The 16,585-nt window shown below is 43.9% G+C and overlaps 1 protein-coding gene across 1 annotated transcript; it reads left to right on the top strand.

Annotated features, from left to right (window-relative positions):
- Nucleotides 1-476: 476 nt before the first annotated feature.
- LOC309328443 (vomeronasal type-2 receptor 26-like) lies at nucleotides 477-13,922 on the top strand (the record flags this gene model as incomplete). The annotated part of the gene is made up of 7 exons (XM_081838439.1): nucleotides 477-694; nucleotides 1,221-1,512; nucleotides 3,470-4,330; nucleotides 4,698-4,910; nucleotides 6,830-6,910; nucleotides 10,910-11,036; nucleotides 13,021-13,922. 7 exons carry the CDS (start codon nucleotides 477-479, stop codon nucleotides 13,920-13,922), a joined length of 2,694 nt encoding a protein of 897 aa, XP_081694565.1.
- Nucleotides 13,923-16,585: the final 2,663 nt, after the last annotated feature.

The following is a 16,585-nucleotide window of genomic DNA, read 5'->3' as shown; positions in this document are numbered from 1 at the left end:
TTGTAACAGATCCACACTCATACTCTATTTCTGAACTTCTTTTCTTAGTCATTCCAAAACTTACTGCCCCTTGTTTTCTATCTCAGTAAAAGAAAAAAACTTCTCTTCAGAATATGTAACAAACACATTTTCTTTAGTGATTCCACAGGGCAATTCTAGCTTTGGCAATAATTACCTTGATTATCAACATAGCTGTATTTAATTCTGAAGCTTCTCAAAACCCCAGAGCCAGTAGCCATATAGAGCTAGGGAGGGGGGCTGGGAACAGGTGATGATTCTGCATACTTCACATTATATAAAATAAGAATCAGATCTATCAGACTAAGTTCTTGCAATTTTCAAATCTTGAATCTACCATTCAAGTCAGATAGACGTAATTATGGAGAGTCTAATGACAGTGCTTATTTGCTAAAGAAAAGTGTTTCTAAAGAAAATAGGGGGGAACTGTAGAGTCAAGATTTCTGCTCACTTTTGCGATGACAGTTGCAGTGTTCTTGCTGCTGGTACTTCTTCCTCATGTGGTATGTGACATTCACAGTGTTCAATGCAGGGACCATAATCCCCACCCGCCACCTCAAAAGTATCATAAGTCCGGAAGCCTTATCCTTGGTTGCATTGCTTCTCAGGCTCGCTTGGTTTCCAACTCATTCATCTTCAAAGAAGAACCCCCTCCAGCTTCAACAGAAGAGCTTGTGTAAGGATTTTTTTAAAAAAATAATCTTGCTTTATTCCACCAGGATAATCAGAATACAGTGGTACCTCGGGTTAAGAACTTAATTCATTCTGGAGGTCCGTTCTTATCCTGAAACTGTTCTTAACCTGAGGTACCACTTTAGCTAATGAGGCCTCCCGCTGCCACACGATTGCTGTGCTCATCCTGAAGCAAAGTTCTTAACCTGAGGTACTATTTCTGGGTTAGCGGAGTCTGTAACCTGAAAAGTCTGTAACCCAAGGTACCACTGTATAAGAAATTATTGGAGCTGCAGAACGCTGTGTTGTTCCTTTGGGGTGTAGAAAATGTTAAGATGATAAAGAAAACACTGAAGAAAAGAAGCTCTCTTTACTCCACATGTTAAAAGAATGGTCACACTTTTCAAAGCTACCCTACTTCTTCCTTATTGATTTTCTTTGTCCTTTATTCCACTCCTTTATTCCAGTCGTTTCTTTCTTTAACTACATAAGGGAAACCCTTCTGATCCAGAATTCATCTCTCATTCTAGCATTGTGCCTAAGAACTACCAACACATTCTGGCCTTGGAGTACGCGGTGAAGGAAATCAATGAAAACTCACAGCTCTTACCCAATGTCACCTTGGGTTTCCACATCTATGACAGCTATTTAAGTGCAAAGTGGACCTATTATGCTACTTTGGTACTTACATCAAATCCATACAGGTTTGTCCCCAATTACAGGTGTGGTGTCCAGAATAGCCTGAGAGCAGTCATTGGGGGACTGGATTCTGAAATCTCTCTTTACATCGCAACAATCTTGGATATCTATAAGATTCCACAGGTATGTTTTTAGTGGGGTATAGGATTCTATCTACTTCATTTTTCTTTCTGCTTTAATATAGATATTTATTTATGACCGTCCTGTGCTGGCTATGAAAAATATTCTTCATGAACATTCATTTCATATATAGCTTGGTTCCTGCTGAAACTCAGAATATCTGATACCAATGAACTTTTTATCTACATACTTAGGTCCACACTCTGAGAGCCAAACTGAACCTGTGTATGTTTAACAAACAAAGTGCCTACCTGCTTGGCTATAAAATAAGAGAGGGGAGTCTGTTTTTTTCTTTATCAAATGGACTGGACTTAATCATCCAGGGGTCCTTTACCTTTACCTTTATCAAATCCTACTTATCTCATGGGGCTCAGTTCTGATTAGACATGGATAGGACTGTGTTGATAAACTATAATTTTCCCTTTCCCTCTTTTGAGGCGCAGCTAACAGATTGAGGTTGAATGCTGACAAGACAGAAGTACTGTTTTGGGGGGACAGGAGGAAGGTGGGTATGGAGGACTCCCTGGTCCTGAATGGGGTAACTGTGCCCCTGAAGGACCAGGTGTGCAGCCTGTGAGTCATTTTGGACTCACAGCTGTCCATGGAGGCACAGGTCAATTCTGTGTTCAGGGCTCCATCTGCTATGCAGGCTGTGACCCTACCTGCCTGCAGAGAGTCTCGCCAGCATGGTGCATGCTCTAGTTCTCACCTGCTTCGACTACTGCAATGCGCTCTGTGTGGGGCTACCTTTGAAGGTGACTCAGAAACTGCAACTAATCCAAAATGCGGCAGCAAGACTGGTGACCACCGAGACCACATAACACAGGTCCTGAAAGACCTACATTGGCTCCTAGTATGTTTCTGAGCACAATTCAAAGTGTTGGTGCTGACCTTTAAAGCCCTAAACAGTCTCAGCCCTGTACACCTAAAGGAGCGCCTCCACCGCCAGCGTTCACCCCCGAAACTAAGGTCCAGTGCCAAGGGCCTTCTGGTGGTTCCCTCACTGAAAGAAGGGAGGTTACAGGGAACCAGGCAGAGGGAACTCCTCGGTGGTGGCACCCGCCCTGTGGAATGCCCTCCCACCAGATGTCAAGGAAATAAACAACTATTGTACTTGTCTTTTAGAAGACATCTGAAGGAGGATGTGAGGGTGATCTGGCTGCAACATCTGTCACCCCATTGATCGCCAGGGTACAAGACATCTGAAGGCAGCCCTGTATAGGGAAGTTTTTGGTGTTTGAAGTTTTATTCTGTTTAATATTACACTGGGAGCTGCCCAGAGTGGCTGGGGAAACCCAGCCAGATGGGCAAGGTATAAATAATATTTTTTTATTATTATTATCAGCAGCAACCGCTATGGCCCTTCCCCTACAGTTCCCCCAAAACCAGAGGTTCCCAGAATTACGTGTGCAGGTGAGGAGGCTATTTTATCCCAGATCTCAATGGCCATAGGAAATGTGCTTTTAAATTTCTGCAGTTCACCTTCTCCTCCCTATTTTTCTCAAAGTGCAGAAGAGAAAATTGTGGCACCTGAGTTTCCCCCAAAGAGCAACATTTCCAGCAAGGCAAATGTGGTTTTAAGACATGCTTCAGATAATCATGTGTGGCAGTGAGGAGGTTTTCTTATCCTCCACTATCAATACCCATCCCATGTAAAATGTACTTGTGAACTCTAACACCTTCCCCTGTCCCCTTCCTGGATAACCCTTTCATTTGGGTCTCTACTTTTCTCCAACATCTATTCTATCACTGGAATCTAATGCAGATCTCTGTCCAACATTGAATTCACTAGATGACCATAGGCTGCCTCCTGCTTCCTAAATATTAAATTCCTATCTCCACCATGCAAACAACGACATTCACTTATCTTGGAGGATAGTTATAACTATTAATTGAATTGAATACTTGCAAGTGGCATGTTTATTATTGTCATTCTCCCCCATTATTAATATCTATTTAGCTCATATATGGTTCTGCTCCAGTGATGAATGATAAGACCCCAGGCCTTTCCTTCTACCAGATGGCACCTCAGGAAGGCCAACAGTACATGGGGATTCTCTCTTTGTTGCTGCATTTTAGATGGACTTGGATTGGGCTAGTTGTTATGGATAATGACAATGGTGAAAAATTTGTGCAAATTGTAGTTCCTCTGTTTTCCAAGAATGGTGTGTGTTTTGCCTTCGTAGAAAGAATCCCTGGTTATAGTTTTGTCTCTGAAACTAATGACATGATAAATCAGGGGGCAAAAATACATGATAAAGTGATGAGCAGCCAAGCCAACATTGTGGTGGCCTATGGAGAATCTTATTCCATGACAATGTTCAGATGGCTTCCATATATATCAGGGCTCGAACACATGAGAAATAAACCAAAGGGTACAGTATGGATAACAACAGCACAAGTGGAATTCACTTCACTGGCCTATCAAAGAAACTGGGAGACAGATTTATTCCATGGAGCTCTGTCCTTCAAAATTCACTCCAGTAATATACCTAGTTTCCCCCAATTTGTTGCCAGCAGAATCCCATTTAGCAGAACAGAAGATGGTTTTATTACAGCATTCTGGAAACAGGCATTTGGATGTGAGTTTCCAAATACTCTTGTGGACAATATAAATGGAGATATTTGTACAGGGCAGGAGAAGATGGAGAGCCTTCCGGGAACCTATTTTGAATTAACCATGACTGGTCACAGTTACAGCATCTACAATGCTGTCTATGCTGTGGCCCATGCTTTACAAGATATGTCCTCATCTGTACCCAAATGGAGAGGAATGGTGGATGAAAGAGGACCAAAGCTTCAAAATCAACAGCTCTGGCAGGTACTGGATTCAAAATCCTTCATTTGGCATCACACTGTATATTGGATGTTTTTCTCTCCCAATTCTTACTGTGCTAACATTTTCTTCTTCCTTCCACATTGACAGCATATAATAGTCCCTATGTCAATCTGCTATTCTGTTTTAATGTTTGTGGTTTGTTAATTTACTATATGTACATTGTACTAATCTTTGCAGATTCATGTACAAGTCCTTCATGCAATCTCTTTGTCATCAAGAATGAGCATGTCTTCCATAACCCTTTTCCCACACAAATATACAAAGTTGTTTTGCTGCTGCCATTGAACCTTAATCTGAAAGACCCCAATGCAGCCCTTTCTAAAGTCTTACCTTTTCTCTTTCAATTTAGCTCCATCGCGTTCTCAGAGGTGTTTCATTTAACAACAGTGTGGGGGACAAAGTATTCTTCAATGAGAATGGAGAGGTAGTAGCTGGATTGGATATTGTCAACTGGATTCTGCACTCAAACCAGTCCTTTCATCTTGTGAAAGTTGGAAGCATTGCCGACCAAGCATTCACTATCAGAGATGATGGCATAACGTGGCACAACTGGTTTAACCAGGTATGTTACAATTTTTAGCAGACAAGGAAGTATTCAAATGTTGAGTGAACATTCACTTCTAATCTGTACATTTAATTTCTTTGGGCAGTGTTCAGCCCAAAGCACAATCTGCGGCTTATATGGCCTAATTATGTGAACAGGGTGCTTGCAGAAATGTGTCTGACTACATGCCCTCTCAAGGGGACACGGGTGGTTCTGTGGTCTAAACCACTGAGCCTTGGGCTTGCTGATTGAAAGGTCAGCGGTTCGAATCCCTGCGATGGGGTGAGCTCCCATTGCTCGGTCCCTGCTCCTGCCAACCTAGCAGTTTGAAAGCATGTCAAAGTGCAAGTAGATAAATGTTAGAGTTCAGAACTTAACAGGTTAAGTTGTTCCCATGATGCCTCAACATTGTGACGTCAGGATTCGAAGCTGGGAGGAGTTCTGTCTGTTCCTCTCTGTCTTTGAGGGAGAAGGACGCGGTTTGTCATGGCTGCTAGAAGTCCAGGAGTGTTTTTCTGAGAAATGTCGCAATAAAGAACTGTTAATAGACAAACTGGTACTCTGTGTGTTTGTCTGAAGCTAAGTGACAGCTTTGCCGCTGTGTTTACTCTGCAAGGCATGACTGGACGGAGCAGAATGCGCAGCTGAGAGGAAGCGTGCCGGACCGCTGTAAAGAGCTAATTTGGATCGTAAACAAATTAGCAGGTCACGCCCTAATCAATAAATCACACAGGTTATGGGACTGATTTACCGCTTGTAAAGCTGTCGCTGGAGGCTGCCGGAATGCTTTGAAGTCTGCATTCTGAGGCAGAGGAGCTGCCGGAGGCGGAGGTCTGACTCGGAGGCAAGCAGCTGGCTGCCTGATGCTGAGAAGCAGAGTTGCTGAGTTGCTGCAGTGCTGAGAGCAGCAGGGAATCGTTTCTCCACGGACAGGAGCCGGAAGAGCTGGTGATCAGTGAGTACAGCTTTGGGCCCCTCGGGAGAACGGGAGAAGATGGCAGAGAGCCAGGTCCTTGAGGACATTCCGCTTGAAAAGCTCACTTTAAAAAGTTGGGCAACCTGGAGCAAAAGAGTGAGAGGTTGGTTCTTGGTTACTGGGCTTTGGGATGTAAGCCAGAAAGAGCCACTACCCCTGACAGACGTTGCAGGCTTTGAGGCTGCGTTGCCTGAAGATGGCTAGCAGAGAATGCAAAGAGAGCTTGATATGCTGAAAGCATGCGTACACGCATCGCTGAAACCCCACTTGGAGGGCGTAAAGTCAGCGAGGGCTGCCTGGGAGGTGCTGAGAAGTTTGTGTGAAACTTCAGCAGGAGGCCAGAGCCCTGGAGAAGCTGGAGAAGCAGCCCCTGTTCATCAAGCAGCCTCAAGGAGCGCTGGTGAGCAGATTGGGGGGGGCGAAGAATTCCAAAGGCAAGTTTAAAACGTTTTCCACTGTGAATGCTGGAGTGGAGTTCAGAGGGGGCAGGGCTGGCAGAAGGAGCTTTTCTGGAAGAAGGAGGGCCAGGCCGGCTGAAAGGAGCCCCGGGCAGTGTTTTTCCACTGGAGTTGAACGTCTGCGTCGCAGTTGCCCCCACCGGAGCAGAGAGACGAGGCAGGATGTTGTCAAGGTCACTTCCCATGGGAACCAGCCGGGTTTCCATGGCAACAAGCCTGGAAAAACAGCCAGGCGTGGGACTGAGCAAAGTGGATGTGCTAAACGCGAGGAAGAAGCTTATCAGCTGACAGCCAGTCTGGCATTGTTTGAGGACAGCTGTGAGAGAGACACTGAGCTTTGCTTTGTAATAGACTCTGCAGCTAATTGCAATTTGATTCCAGAGACCCCTGCTGTCGAGATGTGGAATTGCAAGGCAGTTCCGGCCGGAAAAACTGTACTTTTTGCAAATGGACAAAAAAGAAATGTAACTAATGTTGCAACAATTTCTCTTTCTGTTTTGCAGGAAAAGGTCGAAGTGTGCACCGTCCCAGGGATGCATCACTGTCTTTTATCTGTGCCTTATTTGTTAAAAAAGGGGTTTAAGGTTTGTTTTGAGAATGCTGTCTGCACAATCTCCAAAGGAGGGAAGATACTTGCCAAGGTTAAAAAGGGGCAGAATGATCTCTTCATTCTTAAAATGTCTCTGGAGGGTGAGGGGAAGGTTGAGAAAGCACAAGCCCTGCGTGCTACAGTTCCCACTCATGTTTCATGTTCTTGTGTTTGGCATTCAAGGACAGCTCATGGTTCTTTAGAAGAACTGCAGGCGCTACCTGAGGTTTCCAAAGGTTGTAAGATTACAAAATGTGGGAATGCAATAAATTGTGAAACTTGCAGACAGGCAAAGGTAAAAGGGTGCAGTTACCCAAAGGTGGAGAGGGTAACCACAAAACCCTTTGAACTGGTTCACATAGATCTGTTGGGTCCCGTAAAGGAACCAAGTCTGGGAGGGGCCAGGTTTCTGCTGACGATGCAGGATAGCTTTACGCAGAACACCTGGACCCATGGTCTCAAATCCAAGGAAGATGCAGCACAGCTGATCAAAGGTTGGATTGAGGAGGTGGAACTAAGGTTCTCCACCAGGGTGCAAGCAGTCACCAGTGACAGAAATGCTCAGTTTACAGGGTCTGCTTTGCAGAAGTTCTTTCGCAAGAAAGGGATACGTCACACAGTTACTTCACCCAATCAGAGGGGGGTGGCAGAGCTTAGGAGTGAGGCTCTGGTTAAGGCTGCACAGGTGATGCTGGCAGACTCTGGGTTACCTCCAAGGTTTTGGTTGGAGGCGGTCAGTTATGTGAGCTTCACCTGGAATCGTACTTACAATTCACTGGTAGGTGACACACCTTTTTGTTTGTTGCATGGCAGGAAACCCCAGATTCATTTTCTGTGGTCGTTTGGTTCGAATGCATCTGTGCCGGTGCCTAAGGCTTTGCAAGGGCCAGATGGATCCAAGTTCCGGAAAATGATCTTCTGTGGGTATGAGCCAGCAGCTCGTGCATGGAGGTTTGCGTACCCATCAGGTGATCAGAGTAAGGTGCTGATCAGTAAACACGCTGAGTTCTATGAGAAGGATGAAAGGTCAAAGACACCTGTTAAGCGTGATGTTCTTTCAGAATGTCTTTCTGATCCAGAGCAGGAAGGTTCTGATGAGGAGGAAGGAGAGGCTGAGTCTGCTAATGATGATCAGGTCACTGACCAAGGTCAGGAGCAGGATGGGGCATCTCCACAAGTTGTTAAAAGAGAGCCCAAGAGTGAGCCTAGTTCTCCTGTGAGTGTAATGGAGAGGATTCAAAGACGCTTTAAGTCAGAGGGGGAATCCCGTGATACAGAGGACACACCTGCTGGTGATGGTGAGTCAGAGGAAATACCTGAGTTTGTGCCCAGGCGGTCCAGTCGCACAACGAAGGGTATTCCACCTGAAAGGTATCAGGCCACAGGTGCGTGGGTAAGTTTCGCACAGTGCGAATCTGAGAGGTGTGTGAATGTTCCACAGGTCTTGTCAGAATGTGAGACAAGAGGGGGTGTTAGAGTTCAGAACTTAACAGGTTAAGTTGTTCCCATGATGCCTCAACATTCTGACGTCAGGATTCGAAGCTGGGAGGAGTTCTGTCTGTTCCTCTCTGTCTTTGAGGGAGAAGGACGCGGTTTGTCATGGCTGCTAGAAGTCCAGGAGTGTTTTTCTGAGAAATGTCGCAATAAAGAACTGTTAATAGACAAACCGGTACTCTGTGTGTTTGTCTGAAGCTAAGTGACAGCTTTGCCGCTGTGTTTACTCTGCAAGGCGTGACTGGACGGAGCGGAATGCGCAGCTGAGAGGAAGCGTGCCGGACCGCTGTAAAGAGCTAATTTGGATCGTAAACAAATTAGCAGGTCACGCCCTAATCAATAAATCACACAATAAATAGGTCCCAATCCGGTGGGAAGGTAAACTGCATTTCCGTGCACTGCTCTGGTTCGCCAGAAGCAGCTTAGTCATGCTGGCCACATGACCCAAAAACAGTCTGCAGACAAATGCCGGCTCCCTCGGCCAGTAAAGCAAGATGAGCGACGCTACCCCAGAGTCGTGTGTGACTGGACTGAACACTCAGGGGTCCTTTACCTTTTTTTTTACATGCCCTCTCAAACCCTTCCCATCATGGCTGGTGAAATCAAGTGAGGGAGAGTTGATCCGGTGGGTCCAGGTTGAATATTTCCTTGTGGGAAGGGGTGGTACCTGCTGCTCCATCTACACTTGCTGAGAGAAGCAGATAATGAAATAATAGTCCATATTTACCCTCTAGAAGTAATTTAAAAGAAACTAATAAGATCCTCTTGAAGGACTCATTCCAATAATAACTGTGAAAACTGGCAATTATAATTATGTTCAATATGCCTGGAATGATGTTCAATATGCCATTTTGCGTGGACAGGCGGAGTCCCCAGATCCCACGCAGTCCTGTCCCCCCCCCCCCCCGTCATGTGGAATAACGTCTCAAGACAACGTGCTATTGGATTAAATTGGCCACAACTTTATTAAATTTCAAATGTGGGTAGACCTTGGCTCAGGCATTGGGCGTTCTCCCTCCCCAGTCCCCAGCCGGGGACCGAGGGAGCATCAGGGTTATCAGTGTGGGGGGGGATGGGCCGGCTCTGGAGAACATATGTTCAAGCAGAGATAGCCGCCCCCATTACACCGCCGCCGCAGGGGAGAGCAATGACGACCTTTCGGCGTACGGTCAAAGCTTCCCTTCAGAAACCCCTTTAACGGGGAACCCTGGTATCGCCGCCGCAAAGATGGACTAAAGGATTCCGCCCAAGGCCTGATACCGCCCAAGTTGTGACGTTTTGCTATGGGAAAGGCGAAACCTGCCAATGCAGGGAAATTCCTTTCCAGCCCTTCAACAGCGTCCTTAACGTAGTAGCACCCACATACCTGTGAAGAAAAGTTAACCTGCAAAACCTGTGAAGAAAAGTTAACCTGCAAAATAAGACATTAACTGAGGGTGGGTAGGGTGGGAGAAGCTCTGGAGCCAAGTGAGGATTCCCAGGTAAGATCCTCCCTCTATTGTGTGGGCAGGTAATCCCTCCCCTGCCTGGCCTGGTCTCCTTGGCAACGCTTCCCCCAGGTGAGATTGGACAACTGACTGAGGTAGGCGGAGACCTCCAGGTATCCCACCTGAGGGAAGGCAAAGCCAAGCCTATGCTGTTGGAGCCGCTCCAGATCTAGGGCGCAAAGGGCGCCCCCCGTTTGGCGGGGAGCGGTCATTCCCACCCTATATATATTCTGTTGTTTCACCTCTGTTTTCTGCATTCTCCTCTCCTATTCCCTTGTAGTAGATTGATTTATTGTTTTTATTACATTGGAAATATTTGCTAAGGGGTAAATAGAGGGAAGAAACTCTGAAGCAGAATGTGACACGGCTACAATAATTAAAAATATAGGATAAGTATAAAAATGAATTAAGTCCAGGTATCTCCTCTCTGGCTTCTGTAATAAAACTAATAGATTTCTTAGGAGAAATCAGGTATCACATTTCATTAATTAGGGGGCAAGGGAGTTCAAAATTTGGAGATTTAATAAAGAAAAATAGGATTGTTGCCACCATGTTACAAATATTTTCAATAAGATGTTGTTTTTGTTGAAAATACTGTGCCCAAAATATGCATTAAAACAAGAGTCAATTTGGAGGGAAATGGCAGTGAACAAAATCACTGTCATCTTGTAAAAAGAAATGGAACCAAAATGATATTCCAGCTCTGAATTACTCTTTTTAAAAACATGGCAACAATAGTGAAATCATACTACTGTATAGGAAGCAAAATTGCGACCAAATTTAGAGAAACCTGTTCAGTTTTTACAATATGTTGCCTGTGTAGGTATAAATAAAAGAATAACACTGTACCATATTAATTGTTTGTAGAAAAAGAAAATGGTGGTAGCTTTGAGCCCATTCATACATTACTGAATAGTCTTGTCACTTTGGAAGCATATGGAAAATTCCTGGAAATTTAAGGATTCCAAGCTCTTCATTCTGAACATTGTTCTCCTCTTTCATATTTGGATTAGACGCAGCCTCTTTCCATATGTACCGAGAGTTGCCACCCTGGGACCAGCAAGAAGGTGAAGGAGGGGGAGCCATTCTGCTGCTATGATTGCATCCCATGTCCAGAAGGGAAGATTTCAGAGCAGAAGGGTAAAAAATATATTCTCCTGGTTTACCAAGTAGACCAAATATAATCCAGAGGAATAGGTATACAGAACTGCTTTTTTTAAAAAAGTGGTGTGACGTTATTACTCTTCTGCACTCTGGGACATATGTTTTGCTATATATGGTGGGCATCATTCTTTATGATAACAGAATTAAAGGTGATATGGTCATATAAGAGCAGATGGTTTCCACATACATGTCCACATACTTTATCAAACAGTAGCCAGGGTGGGCGGTTTCCGATTCTAGTGGCGCTTGAACAGCCAATGATGGTGTGAAATGAAATATGTGCATATACTATGCATATTATGACACAGAGCAGGGGTAGGCAACCTAAGGCCCATGGGCAGGATGCAGCCCAATTGCCTTCTCAACCTGGCCCACGGATGGTCTGGGAATCAGTGTGTTTTTACAAGAGTAGAATGTGTCCTTCTATTTAAAATGCATCTCTGGGTTATTTGTGGGGCCTGTCTGGTGTTTTTACATGAGTAGAATGTGTGCTTTTATTTAAAAGGCATCTCTGGGTTATTTCTGGGGCATAGGAATTTGCTCACATCTCCCCAGAAAAATATAGTCCAGCCCACCACATGGTCTGAGGGACGGTGGACCAGTCCACGGCTGAAAAAGGTTGCTGACCCCTGACATAGAGCAACCCATGGAGCATGGGTTTTTCTTGGTGCTCCAAGCAGCAACTGTTGTTGATGGCATTCATCTGTCTCAGGAGACAATGAAAGAGTGTGCCTTCAGGGCTGAGATCAAACCATTGAAGAGCTGCAGTGCCTGCTGTTGCTGTAGAAACTGATACAGGAGAGACATGTTTTACTGCAGGTGGGGCAGATGAAGGAGTCCGGTTCTGTTGCTACAGATGCACCATGGTCTTTTTTTCTCTCTACACTCCCCCCAGTGGTCATTTCTCCTCTGGTCCCTACTGTAAACTGTTAATAAAGAAAAAACAAAGATTGTGAAGAAGTGTGCATGCACACGAAAGCTCATACCAAGAACTGACTTAGTTGGTCTTTAAGGTGCTACTGGAAGGAATTTTTTTTGTTTTGACTATGGCAGACCAACACGGCTACCTATCTGTTAATAAAGAAGACCATCTTTGGGCCACCTCTTGCCCATGTGCACATCCATTTGCATAGATGAAAAATAATCCATTTCTGCACATGGCTCTGGGAGGGATAGAATGCACAGGTTCACTCCATAATGCAGATTAAATAAAACTCCTCTGTGATCCCTAAATCAAGCACTGGGTTGAGTTAAAAACAAAGTTACTTTCCCTGGGACATCAAGTAAGGCACCCTCAGAAGTAGTAGCACCTAGCACCGCTGACACTGAGAAAAGAGAAGGGTGTCATCTTTGCAACTGATGCAATGACAAAAAATTGCAGCAACAATATGCTTTATGCAACTGTTTTGTCCACCTACATGTGCGTAGGCTGCTCAGGCAGTGTATGTTATGCTTGCAAGATCTGAATACTCATTCTTACCAGTAATTCACAACAGATTATTCTTGCTCAGTTGTACAATCATTATTTGCAATATTGTATACATGTTTAATATTGTAGCAACTATATAAATAATCATAGGTATGCTCATGGCACATATTTTATTTTTAAAAAACTACTGTGAGGTCAGCTATACCCAGCATGCTGTGTGTCCAATACACTGATGCAGTCAATTTTTGTTGAAGGTTTAATGATAATTGGACTCCATTCACCATTAGCAGGGCTCTCTTATCACAGCTGGCTTACTACATCCTCATGCCTAAACCCAAAATTGGACTTATATCTATTTAAATTACTTTAAAGGCTCCAGATTTAAATACCCAGATGCTGCTACATTGCAGAGTATCAGCATTAAATATATCCTGTAATTTGAATACATGGTTTTTATTGGTCCTGGAGGAATGATTTTGGCGTGTTCTTTCAAGATTAATGGAGTAAGACAAAACCTTTTTCATTTTTCAGATATGAACGACTGCCAGAAATGCACGGATGGGAACTATCCAAACAAAAAACAGGATTTCTGTGTTCCCAAGACTGTAACCTTCTTGTCTTATGAAGAACCATTAGGGGTCAGTTTATCTTGTTTTTCTCTGTCCTTTGCTTTGATCACAATTCTGAACCTAGGAACATTTATGAAGCACCACGACACTCCCATCGTCAAAGCCAACAACCGCGACCTCACCTACATTCTCCTCATCTCCCTCTTGCTCTGCTTCCTTTGTGCTTTACAGTTCATTGGCCGACCTGAGATGGTGACATGTCTCCTGCGACAAACAGTTTTTGGAAGTGTCTTCTCTGTGGCTATTTCTTGTGTCTTGGCAAAAACCATCACAGTGGTTCTTGCATTCATGGCCACCAGGCCAGGATCCAGGATGAGGAAGTGGGTGGGGAAAAAGCTAGCTAATAGCATTGTTCTTTCCTGCTCTGTTATTCAAGTAGGCATTTGTACTTTATGGCTGGCAACCTCTCCTCCATTCCCAGATGCTGACAGGCACTCAATGACTAAAGAAATTATACTAGAATGTAATGAGGGGTCTGTGACTCTGTTTTACTCTGTTCTTGGCTACATGGGCTTCTTGGCCATTGTCAGTTTCATTGTAGCATTCCTTGCCAGGAAGTTGCCGGACAGTTTCAACGAAGCCAAGTTTATAACTTTCAGCATGTTGGTTTTTTGCAGTGTTTGGTTGTCCTTTGTTCCAACCTACCTGAGCACCAAGGGAAAATATATGGTTGCTGTGGAGATCTTTTCCATTTTAGCCTCCAGTGCTGGCTTGCTGGGTTGCATCTTTTCCCCCAAATGCTACATTATTATTTTGAGACCTGAGCTGAACAACAAGGAACAGCTAATAAGAAGAAAAGAATGAATAATTTGTGTCTTTATACAATAGTTTGTGAGAAACTTATTTTCAGCAGCTACCCTATGTAATAGTAGTGATGTATGGAAGTGAGAGCTGGACCATCAAGAAGGCTGATCGCTGAAGAATTGATGCTTTTGAATTATGGTGCTGGAGGAGACTCTTGAGAGTCCCATGGACTGCAAGAAGATCAAACGTATCCATTCTTAAGGAAATCGGCCCTGAGTGCTCACTGGAAGGACAGATCGTGAAGCTGAGGCTCCAATACTTTTGCCATCTCATGAGAAGAGAAGACTCCCTGGAAAAGACCCTGATGTTGGGAAAGATGCAGGGCACAAGGAGAAGGGGACGACAGAGGACGAGATGGTTGGACAGTTTTCTCGAAGCTACAAACGTGAGTCTGACCAAACTGCGGGAGGCAGTGGAAGACAGGAGTGCCTGGCATGCTCTGGTCCATGGGGTCACGAAGAGTCGGACACAACTAAACGACTAAACAACAACACCCTATGTAATGCCCTGGCTGCAGAATAAAGGCCAATTTAAAGTCAAATTTGACCAGAAAAGCACTACAGTCTGTGCCACTGAATCTGCTACATTGAAATACAGTGGAACCTCGGGTTGCAAACGTGATCCGTGCGGGAGGCACCTTCGCAACCCACAGCGTTTGCAACCCGCAGTGCCACGTCTGCACACACGTGGGTCACAATTCAACACTTCTGCACATTCGCAAAGTGCGATTTAGTGTATTTGTGCATGCGCGAGCGCCAAAACCCGGAAGTAACCCGTTCCAGTAGTTCCGGGTTTGGCGCAGTGCGCAACCCGAAATCACGTAACCTGAAGTGTCTCTAACCTGAGGTACCACAGTACAGTAAGCCCATAACTTATATGGGGGTTACATTCCAGGGATTGCACTGAAACCAATATTTCAAATTGTCAAAATGACAATGTTGTTTCTTGGACACCTACCTCCTTGCCACTCCTTATCTCTATCTATCTGTCTATCTATCTATCATCTATCCATCTATCATCTATTTATTTATTTATTCATTTAGCTATCTAGCTATCTATGCCAAGCACATAAAGTTGAATGAACACAAATTAATGTGCATGAGTTGTGGGTTTTCTGTATATACCGTAAATGAAAGATATAACCCTGGACAGATAGCTCTGTTAACTGTATTCCATTAGACAGTATGATAGGTAAAGGATTTTCCCCCTGTAACAGAGGCATGCTCAGGTTGCAAAAACCAAAAATAACACAGGGTTGGATGGGGGGGTGGTTTAAAATATTTTTTCAAAATTAAAAAAAATTATTGAGCAAACGTCTTTTATTTGGCATATTCTCAAGAAGCTCAGCTGCATCAACAAGTATAATCATTACTTCTCTGCTACCACACCAGTCTATTATTACTGGAATCTACACTTGAGAAATGCCTTGCCTTGGGAAGAACCAAAATAATGTCACAAAAATGTGGCAAGCTTTCTTGGTATCATTTTCTTGTTCTCTGTCATTCCAAGTCCTACTCTCTTCAAAGGAGAGAAAGCTATAGTTCAGATGTGAAAAACAAGATTTCTTCAGCAATTCCCCAGATTTCAGATGGTGATTAACTTCCTATTTAATGACCAAAATGATGGTAATTAATTCTGCTGAAATCTCAAAACCCACAGGAATACCCAATTTTGACCATAATAGCCCGCTTCTCTCATTATCAAAAGAACTCTAATTATAACTCCGATGCTTCTCAAAAATCCTAGACAGTTTCAGGAATCATGAGCATAATTAATAGCTAAGACGGTGAACAATGTCATAAGTAGAGCCACTACCATTTAGAACCAGAGAAAGGACTTGGACACTTGGCATCAGGAGCAGGCAGATATCAGGCTTGCAAAATCTCCTTTGTTTTATTATAGAAGCCCAAGAACCACCAGTGGAGCCAGGTATCAGATAGCAGCAGGGAGACAACATATCCTAAGGATACCTTTGAGTACATGCTCAGCCCTGGAATTTCTTTTCAGAACCAGAACTGCAGTCATAATACCATGTATTAGTAGATTCTGACCTATCTTCTGCACACCTCTCCTTTTCATTCTATAGTTTCTATTCTATAGTTTGAACTCTGATATTCCTGGGTTCTGGCCTATCGGCAGACCAAACTAGCAGACACTTATCATCACAGAAAACCCAATTTTACTGTGGAAGAACAAAATAAGAGAATCTGGGTGTAGAAGGAATATTTCCATTGTACTCATGAAGTCAGTTTTAGTGGTCTTGCAGCTGGTATTTCTTCCTCACATGGTATGCAAAGTTTGCAATGTTCAATGCAGGGTCCCTAGTCCTCATCCTCCGCCTCAAAAGTACCATCAGCCAGGAGATCTTATCATTGGTGGAATTGTCTCTCAGGCTCGCTTCATCTCCAGCTCATTCACCTTCACTAAGGAACCCCCTCCAGCATTACTGGAAGAGCTTGTGTAAGGACTTTTCTTTCTTCCTTTCTTCCACCAGAATAATCAGAATATAATGAAGTATTGGATTTGCAGAACTCTGGGTTATTCATTTGAGCTGTAGAAAATGTTATGATGGTAACATTTCAGCTTCGGCTGGGGAGGGCGGGTTGCAACTAAAAAATTATTATTATTATTATTATTATTATTATTATTATTATTATTATGAA

Source organism: Podarcis erhardii (assembly GCF_964252035.2).
Source record: "Podarcis erhardii genome assembly, chromosome: 13".
NCBI lineage: Eukaryota > Metazoa > Chordata > Lepidosauria > Squamata > Lacertidae > Podarcis > Podarcis erhardii.
The sequence above is the reverse complement of the archived record's forward strand: the minus strand, read 5'-3'. Positions and strand labels throughout refer to the sequence as shown.